The sequence below is a fragment of the Miniopterus schreibersii genome, assembly GCF_964146895.1.
Source record: "Miniopterus schreibersii genome assembly, chromosome: 1".
In the NCBI taxonomy this organism is placed as follows: Eukaryota; Metazoa; Chordata; class Mammalia; order Chiroptera; family Miniopteridae; genus Miniopterus; species Miniopterus schreibersii.
The window spans coordinates 163,646,799-163,668,379 of record NC_138101.1 but is presented as its reverse complement, the minus strand read 5'-3'; the positions used below and the strand labels follow the sequence as shown (position 1 = coordinate 163,668,379).

Sequence of the window (21,581 nt, the reverse complement as noted above, 5' to 3'; positions counted from 1 at the left end):
CACAATGACTGAAAAATACCCACCCCAAAGCATTTCATCATTAAGTTTGAGCACACCAGTAATAAAGATCCTAAAACTCCCAGACAGATCACATGTAAAGATTCAAAAACTGAAATTGCACTCTGTATCTTGTACAAAGTGGAAATCATCTTTAGTTTGTTACCAAAAAGCAAGTGTAAAGAAGAGAAAATGTCTAACTGTTCAGAATTATACTATACTTCAATCTGCCTAGAGTTTCATTCAAGAACTAAAACTAGTCTTTAGAAAAATTTTTCTAAAAAGCTAAAATTTAGCAAAAGTTTAACAGTTTAGCCCAGCCAGTGTGGCTCAGCAGCTGAATTCTGACCCAGGAACCAAGAGGTCACCGGTTCACTTCCCAGTGAGGGCGCATGCCCAGGTTGAGGGCTCGATCCCCAGTGGGAAGCATGCAGGAGGCAGCCAATCAATGATGTTTCTCTCTCATTGATGTTTCTTTCTATCCCTCTCCCTTCCTCTCTCTCTAAAAATCAGTAAAAACATATCTTTAAAAAACTGACCAGTTAGACTAACTCTGAGTAAGATCATTATTAAAGTTCAATGTTAACTTTATTTAAACTCCTTTTGCTCCTAATAATTTTGTTACTTTAATTTGGCTTAGCAAAATAACTAACCTAAAAATGAATGGTACTATTTTAAAATCATAGGGCATGAAGAAGAGGAGGGGGCAGGCAGCTGCACAGGAAAGACAAAGGAATCGCAGAACAAAAGACTTTATATAAGTTTTTCAAAAGATTAAGTTATGGTAATTAATTTTTTCCATCAATCTAAAACATTCATATGTGAAAACTGATAAGAAACAGTTAACTTTCTTAAATGTAATTCAGAAATATAGAGATTCAGCCCGGCCGGGCGTGGCTCAGCGGTTGAGCGTCAACCTAGGATCCAGGCGATCAGGGTTCGATTCCCGGTCAGGGCACATGCCCGGGTTGTGGGCTGCAGCCGATCAATGACTCTCTCATCATTTGATGTTTCTATCTCTCCTCTCCTTCTCCCTTCCTCTCTCTGAAGTCAATAAAGATATATTTAAAAAGTGAATAAATAGATCTCATAAAAAAAAAAGCTGAAATTTTTCAAATAACAAATCTAAAGGTAGAAACTGAAAAGCAGTCTTATAATCTCTAGATCCTATCATCTTGATGTTCCCATGTTAATCTCACAAGAGGAAAAAGGAAGAAAACAAAATAGGTTCAATACAAATGAATCATCTTAAATATCTGGTAGGAGCTATTAAAACATGAAAAGAAAATTATTTGCTATACTTAGGTTAGGAGACACCTGTATGGATTTTTTATTTATCCAAGCTATTTCCATCCACTACTAAGGGGGGAAAAGGCAATCAAAGACTGAGACATAACCTTGAAAAAATAAAAAGTTATACAACTCCCACACCATTAGTAAATTAAGGTATTTGGAGTTCATTCATTCAATGCAAGCCATTATACTGCTTAGCATTTTTACTACAGAGATGCAAGACACAAACAGCTTCTGCTTAGCATACTTGCCTTGTAAATGGATCACAATTATCTATATAAGTAAACTATTTTTTCTTTTAAATTATAAGAAATACCATGGGTAAGAAGGTGGAAGGGATACTTCTATTTTAAACTACAGACTCCCGGCCCTGATGTGTGGCTCAGTAGGTGGGTTCAATTGCTGGTTACTGGTTCAGGTTTGATCCCCAGTCAGGGAGGTGCAGGAGGCAACCAGTGATGTTTCTCTCCCATACTGAGGTCTCTCTCTCTCTCTCTCTAATTAAAATTAATAAACTACAGACTCCTCTACTGTGTATCTTATATTAAAAAGTGTTCAGGTTCTCAAAGGTTTTGCTCTTTGGACTCTTCTATAGTCTTGCAAGAGGACTCCAAAAACTGTTGACTAAATTTATGTCTGCTGTGACAGAAATTAAAACTGAGAAATTTTTTAAGTATTATCATTTAAAAATAATAAGTTCATTAACTTGTTAACATAAATCACATACAAAATTTGAAAAAACTGTAATCCAAAACAAAACAAAAAAATTGTAAGAAAGCTGTCACTGTTTTACATTTTTGCAAATCTCTCTAATGTCTGATTCTCTTATCTGCTTTCGCAATCTGCTGCATTAGGTTGTTTTGATCAAAATACTGTATAAAAAAAATTCAGCCTCCTATGTAGTTGGAAAAGAACAGAGTATTTCAACAGTGTTTTCAGATAACTGGATATTCTTTGATCCTTCACCAAAACTCAACGAGTGGGAGTTTCTTACAGGCTGTTGTAATATGGAATCTGAAACCCTATCTATGAACATTTCCTACTCTGATATATTGATATCCACTGGTCTATCTTCCATATCCAATAGCTCCTTCTCCCCATATATAATTTTCTAACACCACGCACTGGTTATTTAGAAAATACTGGTTCACTGAATTACATGGTCCTTTCAAATGTTGATACTTTTCACTATACAATATATTACATTCATTACTATCACCACTGACTTTATTTAAAAAAACAGCAGCCCGGCCAGGCGTGGCTCAGCAATTGAGCATCAACCTGTGATCCAGGAGATCGCAGTTCGATTACCGGTCAGGGTACATGCCTGGGTTGCGGGCTTGAACCCCAGTCAGAGGCGTGGAGGCAGTCGGTAAATGACGACTCTCTCATCACTGATGTTTCTCTCTCTCTCTCACCCTCTCCCTTCCACTCTCTAAAGTCAATAAAGATATATTTTAAAACAACAACAAAAACCCCAAGTACTGGGAGGCTATCAAATATAAGTAGCAATTTTAAGTCTTCCAAAATTCTATTTTTGCTTGAAAGCTTGAATTTTATCATTAGCAACAAATATAGTCAGTTGTTTTTCTTGCAGGGACAGGCTCACTCTAGTTTTGAGGAAATGTCTGCCTGAATACCCAAGTCTGAATAACCACACTTTGTCAGTCCTGAGTTCTTTCAAGTAACAATGGTGTTTCAGGAAAATAAAACAGGGAATTTGGTTTGCAACTCAAAATAATTGCACTTCTCCTTAAGACAACTATCGTTCTTCAGTATTTATAGAAATGCTTTATTCATACTTTACATTTCATCATTAAGGATAGTATCAAAAAGACATGTACTCAAGGGTCAAGATTTAATAAAAGTAATACTTCTATTGGTTCATGAAAGACATTCTAAGTGAATCTGGATTTTTTTTTTTTTAACTGAGTGTGTTTAGTGGTAAACAACACAATGACTACACCACGTTTGGTGCCACTGCCTTAACTCACGCTACTGTGCCAGCAGCTTTACCCCTCATTGCTTTTGCACCACCAGTGCAAATGTCAATCTAGGGGAAACTGTGAATAACATCTTGGTATTATGAAAATTGTTTTGAAAGACCCCTTAAAATAGTCTTGGGGATCAACAGGGGTCCACAAACCATACTTTGATAACAGCTGGACTAGAGAAAAGAAATTCAGAAACCAGTAAGATAAGTCATAACTCAAAGACTTATGGCCTAGCAGAGGGAATAAGGGGGAACTAGAAGGAAGGCAGGAAGAGTCCCTAGAAGGGACCGTAGAAGACCCTAGGGTTGGCCGATCTCAAAACAAGTTTTGCCAGGAGGTGCCAAAGTACAGCCCTCACAGTGGACCTGTAAATAGCCCAGCCTGGTCCCTGTAGTGGCCCCAGCAGCCCTGCAAACAACCTGTTCCTACAACCAGAGTCCATAAAGAGAACTATGGGGGAAAAAAGACCTGAGGTTTTGGTTATCTTAAGCAATGATGTACCCAGCATATTTGACTCTCGAACAGATTTTTTTTTCCCTCCAACTTTTAATTTTAAAACTGTTTTAGATTTACAGACCTTGAGAGTTCCCATACACTCCACACCCAATTTCCCCAATTAACATTTTACATTAACACACTTGTTACAAACAATGAACCAATATTGGCACATTATTATTAAAATCTACTTTATTCAGATTTCCTTTTTTTTTTCCTGTTCCAAGATCCCATCCTAGATATCACAATGTATTTAAGTTGTCATGTCTCCTTAGGCTCCTCTGAGCTGTGACAGTTCTGATCATTTTAACACTACTCTCCTCTATGACAAAATCCTTTTCAATAACAACTAAATAAAACAAATAAAACCCATGGCCAGAAAAGGCAGCCAGTAAAAACTTTCTTTTATTGAACTTCATATATACAGTCATGTCAAGTAAAAATGGTATTCCATTAAAAAGAGCAGCTAGTTCACACAACTCCAACAACTGCACAGGTTCTTCCATAGGATTTGGTATTCAGTGAAGGTGTTTTACAAGTACTTTCCATTTCATCACACAAAATACATTTTTAAATGTAATCAAGGATTGAGACATAATAAAATTAGTAAGTTTTATTGTTTCCTCAAGAACTTAAAATGTAACTGGCATTTACATTTTAATTCCAAGTGCAAGGTGATATACTAAACTTGTACAGTTTAGTGCCACTGCCTTAATTCCTGTTAAGGCACCAGCAATTTTACCCACTGTAGAGTTTGCAAATGTCAACATAGCAAATAATGCTTTATTATTTTTAGGGAAGTAGTTTTGACCTAGAGGACTCCCAGAGAATCTGGAGAACCACCATGGAACTGGGAAATAAATAGGCTGTTATAGCTAATACATTACTTATATGATTAAAAAAGGCAGTGTTTTAGTAAATATTCTCTTATAACAAGAGTTCTTAAACACACACATATACTTGGTGATATACTCAAACTACTGATAGCCTGGTACCTCACACACTGTCAGAACTCAAATGTATAATGAATGACAGAGTATAATAAATACATCTTGAGTAAATAACAAATAATTACCAAGTACCTATCATAAGCTATTCTCTGAGTGAGGTGCTTCTATACATTTACTTTCTTGGGTAAATTACAGAAGCCCATAGACCAGAATGATGGTTTTTAAAATGAGAAAATTATCCTGAAATCTTTCAAATCTTTTTAAAAATTAGGCCCACATGACTGCAAGAAAAAGTCTTAAAATTCACCAAAGCACAAGATAGCATGTTAAATTCTATTTTAAGCACTATGCCATGAAGCTAAAAACAGGCATGCTCACATTCAGAAACCTAAATACAAAATGAACTTCTTCGGCTGTGTCCTGCCAGAACCCCATAAAGAGCCTAAATTCCACCTCTCCTCAAGCCAAACAACCCTTACCTATAATAGTTTTCATTCCTATTTTTAAGTAACCTCCAATATTAACACTATAGAGGTTACATTAAATGCAACTATTTTTTTAAATGGCATAACAAAACACCAAAACAAGTTAAGAACTTTTAGACATACATTAATAGGTTCAAGAGGTAAACCTCTGCCCAGCCGGCGTGGCTCAGGGGTTGAGCGTAGACCTATGAACCAGAATGTCATGGTTCAATTCTGGGCCAGGTGCACATGCCCAGTTGTGGGTTCAAGCCCCAGTAGGGGGCATGCAGGAGGCAGCCAATCAATGACTCTCATCACTGATGTTTCTCTCCCCCTTTCCCTTCCTCTCTCTGAAATCAATAAAAACATATTTTTTTAAAAAGCCTCTATAAATATACACATGAAATGTTTACACTGTTGAAAAGAATAAGAGCAGTGCTCTCTTTGGCAGCACATATACTAAAACTGGAGCAATACAGAGTAATATTAGCACGCCCCCTGCACAAGGATGGCATGCAAATTCGTGAAGCATTCCATATTTTCTTCACTCATTATCAATAATAAACATTTTCTAATGGGAAGAAAAAAAAGGATTAAGACCATCTCATTTGGGATACATCATGGAAAGATCTTCAGTATGCGTTGCTAAGTGAAAAAAGCAAATCAAAGGATACTATGTACAGTATGATCCCAGCTTATGTTTTTAGGAAGTATGTTTAATGTACAAGCACATTCATTTAATAATACTGAGTTCCTTCTGTGTGCCCAGATTGTTCTAGAGCTAGACATACACACACAATAAATTACAAATATTATATAGACACACATAATTAAATACCCACAAAGAAACATGAACAACTCAGAGGCAAAGGCAACATACTATATGATTCCATTTATATGAAACGCCAAAATAGGCAAAGCTACAGAGACAGAAAGTAGATTAGCAATTGCCTGAGGGTGAGGCGAGTTGTGGGCAATGGGAGTGATAGCTGAAGGGTGCATGATTTCTTTGGAGGATAAGAAAAATATTCTAAAATTGATGGTGGTGATTGTTGCACAACTTGTAAATATATTAAAAACCATTTAACTGTGCACTTTACATGGATGAACTGTATGGTATGTAAACTGCTTCAATAAAGCTATTATGTTACCCACCCAAAAAAGAATAGATACTAAAGTGGTTGGGAGGGCAGGGGATGATGAAGACAGTTAAAATTTTACACTATTTACTGCTAAATCATTACAACGAGAAATATATCCATTTATTATCTATATATAAAGTAAAGATATATAAATAAACCTCAAACAGTCTTTCATAAATTATTGTGGATTTAATATTATGCAAGTTCATTTAAGAAGCAGCCATTAAAAAAAAAAGTTAAGCCCAGCTAGCACGGCTCAGTGGTTGACCTATGAACCAGGAGGTCATGGTTCCATTCCTGGTCAGGGCACATGCCTGGGTTGCAGACTCCATCCCCAGTTGGGGGTGTGCAGAAGGCAGCCAATCAACAACTCTCATCACTGATATTTCTCCCTCTCTCCCTCCTCTCCCTTCCTTTCTCTGAAATCAATAAAAACATATTAAAAAAAAAAAAAAAAGCGTGAAGCTATAACCCTATCTCAGGACATTTACAATTTAGACTGACAAATAGACATGTGCATCAGCCCCCTCACTAACGGAAATCTTGAACATAATTTGTTCATTTGACAAATATATCTTTGGCACCTACTGTGCCCACAGGGAAGAGGGTAAAGAATGGGTAAGAATGGAGTAGTATACAACACAGAATACTGGTTAACAAAAAGATGCAAACTAAGAGCTCTGGCTTTAAGTTAAGGACTTTTGCTATACAGTAGAGGAGACAAAACACACAAAGTAGACTGGGGTCAGCCTATAAAAAATCTTGAATACCAAAATGAGAGCTAAGACTTGATCCTGGTTTTGATGGAAAGCCACTGGAGTGACAGGATGAAAGGAGTGTTTTGGGAAAATTAACCTGGCAACCAAAGGGGGGGGACTGAAAGCAGAGAAGAAAGGCAGGAAAGGTAAGAGATGAAATTGTTAAAAATAAGAACATTTGTAACAGTCCTGTGTTGGTGATATTTAAAATTTACTAATTAAAAAAATAAAATGAAAATAAATAAATAAATAAATAAATAAATAAATAAATAAATAAATAAATAGAATTTACTAATTAATGTTCAAAGTTTGTTTTGTTTGCTTGGTCTAAGGTTAAGCAGAAAAGGAAAAACGGTAGTTCTTAATTTTGATGAATTTTAGAAGTGCTTAGCAAGGAATGAAGGTTTATCAGAGAATTCTGAGGGGAGAAGGGATTTGGGGAGCTATCTTTTCTTGTGCTAGCATTGAAATCAAGAATAGAGGGAATCAAAAACAATTCAAGTTCCACAATTTTTAACATGGAAGGGAAAGTACCATACAGACATTTTGCAGTTAGAATAGCAAAAACTGCATGACAATTAGTATTACTATAAAATTGATAGCAAAGGACAACTAATCACTTTTACATTTATGCCTATTTCATAAATGTAGGTTTAGGTGAGGACCAAATTTGACATCAAATTTAGAGTATGATCAATTTTACACCCTTAACTTCACCAACGTTTCCTTCTACAGTGCTTTTTCATATGTTGCACAAATAATCGATTCACATATGCATTTATTAATTGATTTAACCCATAAAGTTTCTTTCTTTCTTTTTTTTTTTTTTAAATATATCTTTATTGATTTCAGAGAGAAGAAAGGCGAGGGAGAGAGAAACATCAATGATGAGAGAGTCATTGATTGGCTACCTCCTGCACGCCCCCGACTAGGGATTGAGCCGGCAACCCAGGCATGTGCCCTGACCGGGAATCGAACCCTGATCGCCTGGATCCTAGGTCGATGCTCAACTGCTGAGCCACGCCCAGCCGGGCTAAAGTTTCTTTCTTAAAATAGAAAAATGTTTTCATTGCCCATGTAACCTTTCTCTAGCAGCTTCCTAAAAACAATGGTACCTACCAATCTAATACTATGGCAACACTTCCCTGAGATTAAAAATATGAATAAGGCAAATTCTCATTTCTACTTTCTTTAGATTAATGTTCAGCAATGCTTTTTCAAATGCTGCTTAAAAACAGATGAGCATCTAAAGAAGACACATAATCTTGCTATATTTTATTATTGTGATATAATTTCTCAAAATCAAACATACTTAAAATAAGTTATAAATACTATTTCATAATCCATTTCATACTCTGTTGCATGTTCTAATTCAGAAGAAATGTTCACTTACATTTTCCATAATCTCTACCATCATTTAATAATTTTATCTGGTAGATTTATAGAAACATAAATAAAGGTATAGACAATGAACAAATCAAGAATTACTTATTTCACTCACACTTCATCTCCGTAAAATACCATCTGCACTGCTCCTCCCTAAAGCACCAAAAGGTCTGTCATATTATATTGAGTTAGAATAAAACATTTGCAAACGTTTGTATCAGGCTATTTGTCAAGACATTGTTTAAAATAGCAAGAAAGTGGAAATAATCTAATTGTCTAATGATAAGGGACTAGTTGAATAAAATACAATGTTACCTTTCAAATAATCATATAGACCTATATACTAACCTGGAAAGACAGCCATGAAAATAGCAGATGACAAAGAGTAGTGTGATATCTTTTTGTGATGAATATACAAAGATATGCTCACAGAAAGAAAATCTAATTGGGTTCCCAGATGTTAACCACGATACTTCTAAGTGCTAAGATTACAGGTGCTGTTTATTTTTCTGCCTGCTTTTTTCACTATTTTGTGAAATGTTCCCCAAACAAAATGATATTTCTAAGAATTAATATCTATGATTCCAACCAAACTCCAGAATCTTCCTTGCAAAAACAAAAAAACAAGTTACATCCCAAAATACCCTAGAAAAGGGCAAGAAAGAAAGTTACCAGCCACAACATAACTAGAATTCTTAGTAAGCGAGGCACCAGGAGGACTAACATGGCACCACCTTTAAGGCAGCCTACAGTACAACACTTTGAAATCACAAGACCTAGGTTCAAGTCCCTGCCACTTTTATTTGTATGACCTTGGGCCAGTCACTTACTCTTTCTGGGCTCACTTTATCAATAAAAGAAAAAGATTACTTGCCTTTCCTACCTCAAAGAACTGTTGGAAAGATCAAACGAGATAATGTGATACATTATGAACTGCAAAGCACTATATAAGATTATTCAAACATTAAAAAGAAAACACAAGGTGCTTAATGCCAGAACAGAATACTTCAGAAAACACTACAACCAATTCTATGAAGTAATGAACCAGGGGTTTTGTTTGTTTTTAAAGGCTACATCTCTTCATAAACACCAGTTTTTCAGGATCTTAAATACTTCTTTCCAGTTCCCACTACAATCATGAGCCATTTTGTTTTTTATCCCTAGCTACCAGCAGAAAAGGGTACGAATTACACTGAACTCAAAAGCCTCAGCAAGAACCATGGAGCAGCATGTTGATGGAGTTCACTAGGAGAAACCCAAGGTTAATCAGCTATGGACTCACCACTAAACACTACAGCAATCAACAGGGATTACAAGAGACTCTTTGAAGAGAAATACAATACAATCACCCAGGAGAAAATGGTGGAGGAAAAGCCAGTATTTCAAAACAATTATATGAAATACTTAAAAAACTAGAGTGTTCTATAAATTGTTCTTAAATAATGTTCATAAAAATGGTGACCTAAAACAAAAGCCACCCAAATGTGGCACTTGACAAAAGCAAATTATGGAGATTCAAATGGAATCCATGAATAAGTTGTCAGATTTACTTGCTTCTATTTGAAATAAAAGCAGACAAATTACACCACAAAGATCAAAATTAAGTGGCTATTTCTTGAAAATGAAAAGGCAAATATGACAACAGAATTAGTGACATGCTTAAAATAAATACTTTTAAAAATATGGTTTTAAAAGTATGGTTTGTCTTCCCATTGAATTCCACTATTTACTCAACTAAAATGATAATGAACTTCTTCCTTCCCACTGTTCCTCCTGTGAGCTAAAATGGCAAATTAACTTGACATAAGTTTTTAACGCAAAAAAAATTTGTAATTTTTTAAACAAGTACTTTAAGAAGGGATACTTGAAGCTGTCAGATTATCAACTCCCAAAATCTAGACATCACACCGTCCATTTATGTTCCTAATAATAAAATGCTCACTCTCTACATTCTCACAAGTGTCATTTATGGGTATTCCCCTAATGAAAAGTTAAACCTTTCACAAACAAATGTGCACAGAGAACTCTTTTTGATATGTAGTACTCACAATCCAATTTTTATTGGCAGCATCTATAAGTGTTGCAGTTTGCACTGAATCTACAGGGGATACTGATCTATCCATTTTTAACATCTGATCTTTGCAGATTTGTTACAGATTTAAAAGGACTCACAAAAAATGGGCCATGACGAAAATAATTATAAATACAATCCACGGCAAAATGAAATGCAGGCTGTAAATTAAGATTAAAAAGTGACTGCATTTACTAAAAGCCTCATAGCTGGAAATCCACTGGAAGTACCGTATTTTCACCTAAAACTTTGAAAAATCTGGGTATTTCTTAATTCTTACTCTGACTTTCCTTACCTTATTAGAAATAAATGCTATTTACCTCCAAAACTCACAGAAAACCTAAGAAAATATAATTTCCAAAAGGAGTATCACTGCACAGAACGTTATATAAATAAATGCATTCTAAAATAACTATGATAGGCATTCCTAAGATCATCTCCCCCTCTCCAAAAATAAGAATAGCAAATATAATCACAATCAAGTATTAACAAGATTTTTAATACAGCTATCACGAGCTAAGCAATTTATCACAGCTCCTCAAAGTATTGAACACATGAAATGACAGACCAGTATATCAAAACAGTTATCATAATTTGAAAAAATTGTACAACAGGACCATAAAAGTAGAAAACAACTCCTCTGAAAAAACTCAAGTAGATTTTGGAGAGCAAAAAATGAGATCAATTTTAGAATAATGTCTTCCCCCAAGTGTTTTAGCGTTTATCTGATACAGGCTCATTTTTGTAAAGAGAAACTTCACCTAACAAGACTCACACCAGGGATCTGATGTATCTATCCCCAAAGGCACTTTCTTAAAATGAGAAAGAACAAAGGAGGAAATCTCCCAGCATGTGCTTTCCATACCAGTTTCTTTGGACAGCATCAAGAGTGACAATATAGCTAGCACAAGCTTTTCAGCTTTACTCTGTGGTCCATGTATAACAGAATTGACTAACTACATTCGAAAGGATTTCTAACAAAATAAATATTAAAAGACAAAGATGACATAGTGACTACATTTTAAAACTATAGAAAACATGAACTAAAGTTGTGTACTCTTTATTTCAAGAGCTAATTACCTCCAAATATACAAATTCCTGAGGCTTTTTCATTTCAGTCAAATAGTTTGAAACTGGGAAAAAAACCCATGAAACTAACCATTATTAACTCTGCTCTCCCTTAAATTAATTTGTAATTAGAAGTATATTTTAAAAGAATGACACTCAGAGACAGTGCCTGAATATACAAATTTTGGAATGTTAACACTGCAAAATTATTGGGGGAAACAATTTTCAACTAAGTCTTCTACAGAAAAACTCTCCAGAAACTAGGCTAGTTGTTCTACAAGTTGCTTAATTATAATGCAGAAAAAAATTTTAATGGCTTTTATTAATTATAAAGAGAGGACCCCCCACTTCAAAGATTTACAACTGTATATCCCAATCTCCACTGATAGAGATGTCAGTTCTCTGGATCAGTATATAACCAGCTGCTTGGTTCACACATAGAAAGCCACAGAGGGGAATTTCGCGTTCAGAGCCTCGAAATAATACGCGTTAGTTAAAAACTGCTTGCTACTAAACCAAAATTATTCAAGCGGAGCCCCATTTGTCACAATCCAATCATAAGGGTTCCATCCCCCTCCCCCAACTGCTTGTGTAGTGGTATATTTGCTTTGGTAAAGAAGCCATCATCAGGTAAAGAAGATTGGGGAGGGAGAAAAAGCGGGGAAAGGGGGGCACCCTTTCATCCAATTTCGCGAGGCGTGAGTAATCGGTACAGTTGAGAGGAACGGAGGAACGTTCTATTTATTGGGGGTTGAAGTAGGATAAGGGGAGAATTTCGTTCAAATCAACATGGCCAGCAAGATGTCCCTACAAACAAAAGGCAACAGGGGGATATAAACACGAACCATTCACCTCCATCAGCTATAGCATCGCCATCATGGTGTGTGCAAACACCCCCAAAGGCTCCTCTCACCCTCCACACCAGCCAAAGGAAGAGCAGGAAAAGAAGAGAGCGGTGCTCCCTACCACCCACCACTGCTTCCAAATAGGGGGTTTCTCCCTCAGTTGCCCAGAATCAGAGAGAGAGACAGACAGACAGAGAGAAACGTCCCGCCCAGGCACACTCCTCCGCTACCCTTCAGCCGAACCTCAACGCCGGCCCGGGGCTCACTAAACTTTACTGGAGCTTCTCCCCACATCCCCACCCCACTGCCCCGGGATCGTGCTGTCCACGAGCGGGACACTCCGGGAGCTTCCTGACAGGAGGGCAACTGGGGAGAGCCGAGTACGGGGCGGGGGCGGCAGGGAGCCACGGAGGGGCGGGGCGGCCAGAGCCAAGTTCCCGGGGGTCTGAGCAGAGCTCCTGACAGGAGCCCGGGACTGCAAAGAAGGAAGAGGAAGCGGCGACGGGGAGCTTTTCCAATCCCCCTACATATATACTCTACCCCAGCCCCCGCACCCCAAGGGGGGGCGGGGAGGCTGACTGGACCCGGAGAAAACCCAGCCTGAGAGGTAGCCGCAGCCCGCACCTCCGACTCCCGATTTCTTCCCCCGCCACCCCCGCCAGCGGCGCCCACAACAATAACACGCCGGCGACGACCCGTCAGCGCCCCCGAGGCACCAGGGGCCCGCGGCCCGCCGCTGCCGGGCCCCCTCAGCTGGGGCCGGGCGCGCCGCTGCTCCCTACAACTCCAGACCCTGGTGGAGGCAGCCCGAGCGGCCCCCCAGGGTCAGACCCATCCCCCCCGGCACCAGCGGCGCCGTCTCCGCGGCCGAATATTAGAAGTGAATTCGAGCTGCGCTTTACCTTTAGTTCCGCACTGTCCGCCATCTTGCGTTTGTCAGCGCAAGCGCACTGAACCTCACCGGGGGCCGCGGCTAAACCCGCCCCTCTAGCCAGCCTGGCCCCGCCCCGGCCCGGCCCCTCTCCCCCCTCCACCTCCCCGGCCCGCCCCCGGCCTCCGCCCCGCTCCCGGAGCTCCGAGCCCCGCCCCAGGCACGTACAGCTGCGAAACGGCCACGTACTATTTAAATAATGGCGCCAAGCGGGGAGGTTTGACAGTTACTCCCCCTCGGCCTCCCCGCCCCCCGTCCGGGCCCGGAGAGCGCCTCGGAGGACCGAGCGCGGCGGGAGGGCCGCTGCCCTGAGCCCCGCCCCTCGGGGCCTGCGGCACCCTCCTGCAAAGCCGCGGTGACCCGTCACGGGGAACAATAACGCCCTCCTCCCCCGCCCAGCACCTGCTGCCTGCGAGGGTGCGCGTGGGCTTAAAAATAACAATCCTTTAGGTTTAAAGAATACTTGAACTGGAAGCGTTTCCAGGTTTATTAGCTCCGATCCTGCTGATGGCAGCCCAGTGAGCCACGCAGGGAAGAGACCGCAATTCCCACGGTGTGCACACAGGTAATCAGAAACGAAGGCTCCGAAACGCGACGAGTCCAAACAAGCACTGAACAGGGGGGGTCAAGGACAAAATTCTGAAGACCTTCATAACTACTTAGTGTTTGCAAGAATTATCTAGTGACTATATGCAGGCCCTGTTTCTAAGGATTATGTATACATTGGGAAGTTAAGTACAACAGTCCCTGACCAACTGTAGTTTTCAAATTGGGGAACACACAAGTGAACTAATAAAGATACTAGTGGTAATACCACTGGTGATGTGTGCCAAAAAAGAGCAAACGGTCCAGTGAGAGAAAAAGGGAGATGTGTTTAATCCTGGGAGGGCTTTCTCCACTAGATTAACATTTAAGTAGACCAAGATGAAAGGGTTATTTCGCAACCTTTCTTCTAAAAGCCCCCCTATATCTCCTTCCCAGCTCCTACTTTTTGCTGCTCAACTTCACTTCATACCTCAGACAAAAACACACCAAAAAAAAACCCCTTATCTTCTCACCATCAAAACTTTGGGGTTACTATGAACTGCCCTATTTCTCCACCGTCTTCACTGCATAAATTCTCAGAAGGGTTTTTCAAGCTGTCTACAGGGCTTCTTCCCCCTTCCTCACTTCACGTTCACTTCTCAGCCTACTCTAATCCAGTTTTAACTTCCCTCATTAAGATCACCTATGGAGATTACTGATGATCTACAGGTTTCCAAAGTCAATGGCCAATTCTCTATTCTTATCTAAATTGACTTCTCAGCAGAAGTGAAAACTGGCAACAAGCTTCCTTACTTTTAAAACATTTTTCCCCCCTGAACTGTTGGGATTTTCCTGTTCCCTCACTGGGTCTCCTTTTCAAAATCCCTGATTTCTCCCCTTTGGCTCAACCTTTAAATGTTGCTGTGTTCCAAAGCTCAGTCCTCACTTTCTTCTTTTCTCTGTTAAATCTCCCTAGGTGATGCCATCCAAATCCTTGACATTAAGTCTAAACTGATGACTTTTACATTTCTGTCCAGCACAGACCTCTCCACCAAAACCCAGATTCACAAATCCAATTAGCTGCTTAATATCTGTACTTCATGATTCAGTCATCTCAAACGTGTGTTAAAAAGAGCCTTGATTTTTACCCCCAATCCTGCTCCTTTCCCAGTATTCTTAGTGGATGGCACCATCACCCACCCAGTTGTTCAAATAAAAACTCTGGAAATCATCCTTGGTTCCTTTCATTCACCTCTCACATCCAATCCATCCGACAGTCCAGCTGACTCTGCCTCTAAAACCTGCCCATTTCACTGGATCTCCACTACCATCACCCTACTCCAAGCTGCCATAATTTCAAAAATTGACTGCTAGGAAAGCTACTTAACTGACAGGACTAGGACCACATTAACACTTCTATGGCCTTAGGCACTTTTGCCTTATAAAGACTGTGGTATAATAAAAGATGTAATTCCACTTTGTCCCTGGTTCTCAGCACAGAGCTTGAAATTTGAAATTTCCTAATAGGTTTGTCTTTTGTCATTCATAATGAGCTCCTTCCCAGCACACCTGAATTTATGCTAATGAGGTAACTCAGGGTGGGGCTCCTCGGTCCTTTCAGCTGGAAGCTGTCACTGGAAAGACCAAAATTGTGATTAGAGGGAGGTTAGCGAATATATGGAAGTACTGGAAGGTGGGGTGCCAGGAGAGAGAATGGAAGCTCTGCACCTCCTTTCCCAATACCTTGCCCTATGCATCTCTTCCATTTGGCTGTTCCTGAGTTGTTTCCTTTATAATAAATGGTTAAACATTAAGTAAAGCGTTTTCCTGAGTTCTGTGCCAGTGAATTATCAGACCTGAGGAGGGGGTTGTAGAAATCCTCAGATTTAGTCAATCAGAAGTACCTGTGGCCCATAGGACTGGTGACTGGTATCTGAAGAAGGGGCCAATCTTGTGGGACTGAGCCCTTAATCTGTGGAGTCTGAGTTTACTCCTGGAGTTAGTGTCAAAATTGAGTTCTTGGATACCCAGTTGGTGTTGGAGAAGTGGTGTGGAAAGACACCATGTGTCTGGTGTCAGAAAGATGATATTTTACAACTGAATTGGTATAAAGACTAATGTAATCTAAATATACTTTTTTTTCCTGATTTTAAAGATTTAAAACATTTTTGTAGGACCCTAAAACTATTGTGGCCCTCACCCAACACATAAAAATTAAATGAAAATGAATCATAGACCTGCCCTAGCCAGTTTTGCTCAGTGCTTAGAGCATCAGCCCGGCGGACTGAAGGGTCTCAGCTTCAGTTTTGGCCAAGGGCACGTAACTCAGTTGCAGACTCGATCCTTGGCCCCAGCTGGGGTCCATGCAGGAGGCAACCAATTGATGTGTCTCTCACATTGATATTTCTCTCTCTCTCTCCACTCCCCCTTTCCACTTTCTCTCAAAAAAGCAATGGAAACAGTATCATCAGGTGAGGATTAAAAAAAAAAAATTGGGGAGGGGGGTGGGATAGGGTGGAATGGGTCATTGGGGAGAAAAAAGGACATCTGTAACATTTTAAACAAAAATAAACACAACCAAAAAAAATCTAACACCTGTTTATGATAATAACTTTAGTGAACTAGTAATAAATGGAAACTCCGTTGTTTAAGTAGAAGTATCAACCAAAAACCTACAGAAAACATGGTTAATGGTAAAATATTGAAAATATTGGCTTAGCTTAAATGTAACTTTCTCCGAGATGCCTTCTTATCTAAAGACAGTACCTGGTGGAGTTTATTTCACCTACAGTCAACATTTGCCCTATTTTTGGCTGACCCACATCTAAGTCACCTCCATTATAACAGACCTCACAGGAGAAATTCCTCATTGTGGGAGTTTTGGTGGGAAGGGAAGTTCCTATCTGTCTTGTTTTCCACTGTATCCCCTGTACATAGAACAGGGCCTGACGTATAACAGGTACTCAATAAATGCTAGTTGAAGGAATGATTGAATGCCTCCTTTGCTTACTACCCTTCTGTCTTCTCTGTTTCTTCACAGACAAAGGGTTTTCAACAGCCACCTTCACTTAAATATTTAACTTTACACATTTTGTCGTCAGGGCATTTTAAACCAATGATTAAGAAGTCTGCATTTAGTGAGCCTAGCTTCAAGATAGTCCTAGGATCTCATTTCAGGATGAAAGGTTAGAAAGCTGCCTCATGTTGCTACTTCTCAAATATGCCCAGATATTTATGTAACCTTTTACTTGCTAAAAAAAAGTGTTCAATTTTCTTTCTCACTAACATCCTTTCAGTCAACAAAATAGATAACCATAATTTTAAGAATATTCGTTACTTTGAATAAAATAAAAACAAAACTTTTATTTTTAATAAAAACAGCATTTTTTTTTTTACTTGACCCTCATGCAAAAACACATTATTAACTGTGGTTTTCAGTCTTTAATAGAATTTCAAAATGAAATTTCAGGTAAGAAAGGAAGAATAGAATAAAATATTCCAATTATAACTTAGTGGAAAGAACTCAATTTCAAGGATTTGACATTTTTAATCAGCTTTAAAGCAAAATTAAATTTTTTTGAAGGTGAGCTCAGAATATAGTGAACTATCACCCTTAGAACCATAAAAATAGAGTAGCAGAAGCACAACTTGGAGTTAAAAAACTAGACCCAGGAATATGGAAAATAAAAGGTTATTATTACCTATAGTCTATTTTACTGCAATAAACCCTCAAACAAGCAAACAAAAAACCTGTTATAGTCATTAAGTTTATTCACAAATTCCCAAAATTTCCTTTTCTATGAACCTGATCAAATGAACACCTTCCCATACCTTTTGAAGTTAGATCTACTCATGACTTGCTTTGAATACTAAAGTGTTTGGAGAGGGAAGTTGTGTCACTTCTAGGCATTTGTGCCGGGCCACCCTTCTCCCTGCTGTGGTGACTGTGGAGGAAATTGTTGAAGTGGAGCTTCCATCAGTCAAGGTTCTTTTTTGTTGTTGTTGTTAATCCTTACCCGAGGGTATTTTTTCCATTGATTTTTTAGAAAGAGTGGAAGGGAGAGAGAAAAAGAAACATCGATGTGTCTCATTGATTGGCTGCCTTCCAAATAACCACCCTACCAGGGGCTGGGAATTGAACCTGCAACCCAGGTATGTGCCCTTGACCAGGAATTGAACCATCCACCCTTTGGTGAGAGGGCCAATGCCCTAACTACTGAGCACACCATCAGGGCTCAGCCAAGGTTCTTCAGTGACTACAATGAGCTACTTGGAGAATAGATTGTTAGAAAAAACCATCCTGAATACTCAACTGAAGACTAGCTGGAAAGCACCCTCATAACCAAGGACCTAAAGTGGAGACCGCATAGAGACTGGTAGTAAGCACAAAGGCAAGAGAGGGCTCGCTGGGCTCCCACAGGCAGCAGCTGAAGGTCTGGAAAGATAACTCAGCTGAGGGGGGAATCTCAGAACTCTGGGGTCTAAACCCCAAGCTGGGCTCCCCAGCCCAGGGCACCAGAACTGAGAAAGGGTGCCCACATAACATCTGGCAGTGAAAAGCAGCTGGGTTTCTGTCTGCCAGGGAGAGAAGGCTGAAAATGCAGGCACCCTCTTAAAGGGCCAACACACAATCTTGTGTGCAGCCACTCACCTTGGGCTCCGGACAGAGGGAGGGCAGAGTGGTCTACAATGGTATGAGGAGAATCTAGAGTTGTGGGCTCTGGAGATAGAGCTCAGAGGGCAGCCACATTTGGATTCCTGTGCTGAGTCATTTATCCATACTGCAGAGGACATCTTTCTCAGGCAGACCTTTGCCAGCCAGGCAGCTTTTGCCTGGGGGGGGGGGGGGAGCAATTGCCCCACCCATTGGAAAACCTCTTGCTCCACCCTGTGGAGTTTACAACTTGCTGTGGCCTACAGCCTGAGACTCAGATTAATCAGCCTACAGGTAGAGGTGGATCCCTGGGTGCTTTAAATCTTTGCCTGACTGACTTCTGGACCCAGGCTTTGGAAAAGCAGACTTTTGGGTGCACCTTGGTCCTATCCAAATGCACCCAGCCCCAGCAGAGGGGACCACAAGCTGTGGACTGTTGATAGCTCCAAACAGGATACTCAGGGCCAGTCACAAACAGTGTCTGACATCCACCAGAGACCCTCTGATAGGACTGAAAGTCCTAGCAGCTCTACCTAATACATAACAACAAAGCCAAATAGGCAGCCAAAATGGGGAGACAAAAAAATAAGACCCAAATGAAAGAATGAGAGAATTCTCCAGAATATCTAAATGAAATGGAGATATATCATATATACAGTTTAGAATACTGATTGTAAGGATGAAGAGAAATGATAGGGAAACTAGGAAGGAAATTAAGAATGACGTAGCAGAAATAAAGAATACATTGGGTCTGGCTGGCATGGCTCAGCAGTTGAGCACCCACCTATGATCCAGGAGATCTCAGTTCGATTCCCAGTGGGGGCACATGCCTGGGTTGCAGGCTCGACCTCACCAGGGGGTGTGCAGGAGGCTGCCGATGACTGACTCTTTCTCATCATTGATGTTTCTATCTCTCTCTCCCTCTCCCTTCCTCTCTCTGAAATCAATAAAGATATATTTTAAAAAATACATTGGAAGAAATAAAGGTAAAGAGCAGATTAGTGGAAGCTGAGGATCGGATCAGCGAATTAGAAGACACAGCAGAAAAAAAATCACTCACTCAGAGACCTCCCCCACCCAAAAAAACAACTAAAAAACAGGAGGACAGTTTAAGGGAGCTGTGGGACAACATGAAATGTAACAATATTAGCATCATAGCATCATAGGAGTGCCAGAAAAGGTAGAAAGCAAGCAAGGGTTAGAGAACCTGTTTGAAGAAATTAATGGCAGAAAACTTTCTTAACCTGGTCAAGGAAAAAGTCACATAAGTTCAGAAGGCACAGAGAGTCCCAAGCAAGAAGAACCCAAAGAGACCCATGCCCAGATACATCATAATTAAAATGCCAAACATTCAAGACAAAGAGAGAATCTTAAAGGCAGCGAGAGAAAATCTGTTACCTACAAGGGAGTTCCCTAAGGCTGTTAGCTGACTTTTCATCAGAAACTCTGGAGGCCAGAAGGGAATGGCATGAACTATTCAAGGTAATGAAAAGCAAAGATCTGAAATCAAGACTAATCTATCCAGCAAAGCTATCATTCAAAATAGATGGTGAAATTAAGAGCTTGCCAGGCAAAAAAAAAAAAAAAAGGCTAAAGGAGTTTATCACCACCAAACCAGCATTGGAAGAAATGTTAAAGGGGCTGTTATAATAAGAAGTTGAGAAATAGAGAGAGAAGCATAGGCATAAAGAATTAAAATGGTAATAAATAAGTACCCATTAATAATAACAACCTTAAATGTAAGTGAATTAAATGCTCTAATCAAAATACACAGGGTAACTGAGTGGATAAGAAAACATAACCCAAATATATGCTGACTACTAGAGACCCACCTCAGAACAAAAGACTTGCACAGGATGAGAGTGAAGAGATGGAATAAAATTTTCAATGCATATGGAAATGAAAAAAAGTTGGGGTAGCAATACTCATATCTGACAAATTAGACTTCAAAATGAAGGCCATAACAAGAGACAAGAAAGGTCACTAGATAATACTAACGGAATCAACCCAACAAGAGGATATAACCCTTATAAACATATATGCACCCAATATAGCAGCACCTAAATATAAAAAAAACTTCTGGAGGACTTTAAGAGAGCGATCGACAGCTATACAGTCATAGTAGGGGACCTTTAATACCCCACTGACTTCACTGGGTAGGTCTTCCAGACAAAAAATCAACAAGGAAACAGTGACCCTAAATGACACACTAGATCAGATCGATTAACTGACATATACAGAGCATTCCACCTAAAAGCTGCACAATATACATTCTTCTCGAGTGCACATGGGACATTCTCAAAGATATACCACATGTTAGAACAAAAAACAAGTCTCTACAAGTTCAAGAATATTGAAATCGTATCAAACATCTTCTCAGATCACAATGGCATGAAATTAGAAATCAACTACAATAAAACACTAAAAAACATTCAAACACATCGAGACTAAATAGCATGTTATTAAACAATGAATGGGTTACCAATAAGATCAAGGAGGAAATAAAAAACTTCCTGGAAACAAATGAAAACACAACAACCCCAAATCTATGGGACACAGTGAAAGCAGTCCTGAGAGGAAAGTTCATAGCACTATACGCCTACCTGAAAAAACAAGAAAACCTTTTAATAAACTATCTAACCCTACAACTTAAAGACTTAGAGAACAACAAGGAAAGCCCAGAGTAAGTAGAAGGAAGAAAATAATAAAGATCAGAGTAGAAATAAATTACATAGAGACTAAAAAAACAAAAAAAACAAACGATCAATAAAACCAGAGCTGGTTCTTTGAAAACATAAACAAGATTGATGAACCTTTAGCCAGACTCATCAAGAGACAAAGAGATAGAACCCAAGTAAGTAAAATCAGAAACGAAAAAGATGAAGTAACAACTGACTCCACAGAAATACAAAGGATTGTAAGAAAATACTATGAACAACTATATGCCAACAAGCTGGAGAATGTGGACAAAGTGGACAAATTCCCAGGAAAATACAATCGTCCAAAGT

General features: G+C 39.4%; 1 protein-coding gene across 2 annotated transcripts in view; it reads right to left on the bottom strand.

Annotated features, from left to right (window-relative positions):
* The window catches only part of PIAS1 (protein inhibitor of activated STAT 1), a 110,096-nt gene extending 96,674 nt beyond the window's left edge, over window positions 1-13,422 (bottom strand). Inside the window, exon 1 of one of the 2 annotated variants that reach the window (XM_081135966.1) lies at window positions 13,366-13,422. Coding sequence is in view for 1 of the 2 variants with exons in the window: in XM_081135965.1 (XP_080992091.1) it covers window positions 13,366-13,389 (24 nt within the window). In the remaining variant the exon portion in view is untranslated. The remainder of the gene's footprint in view (window positions 1-13,365) is intronic. The other variant, XM_081135965.1, reaches the window with a different exon arrangement.
* Between the last annotated feature and the right edge of the window lie 8,159 nt (window positions 13,423-21,581).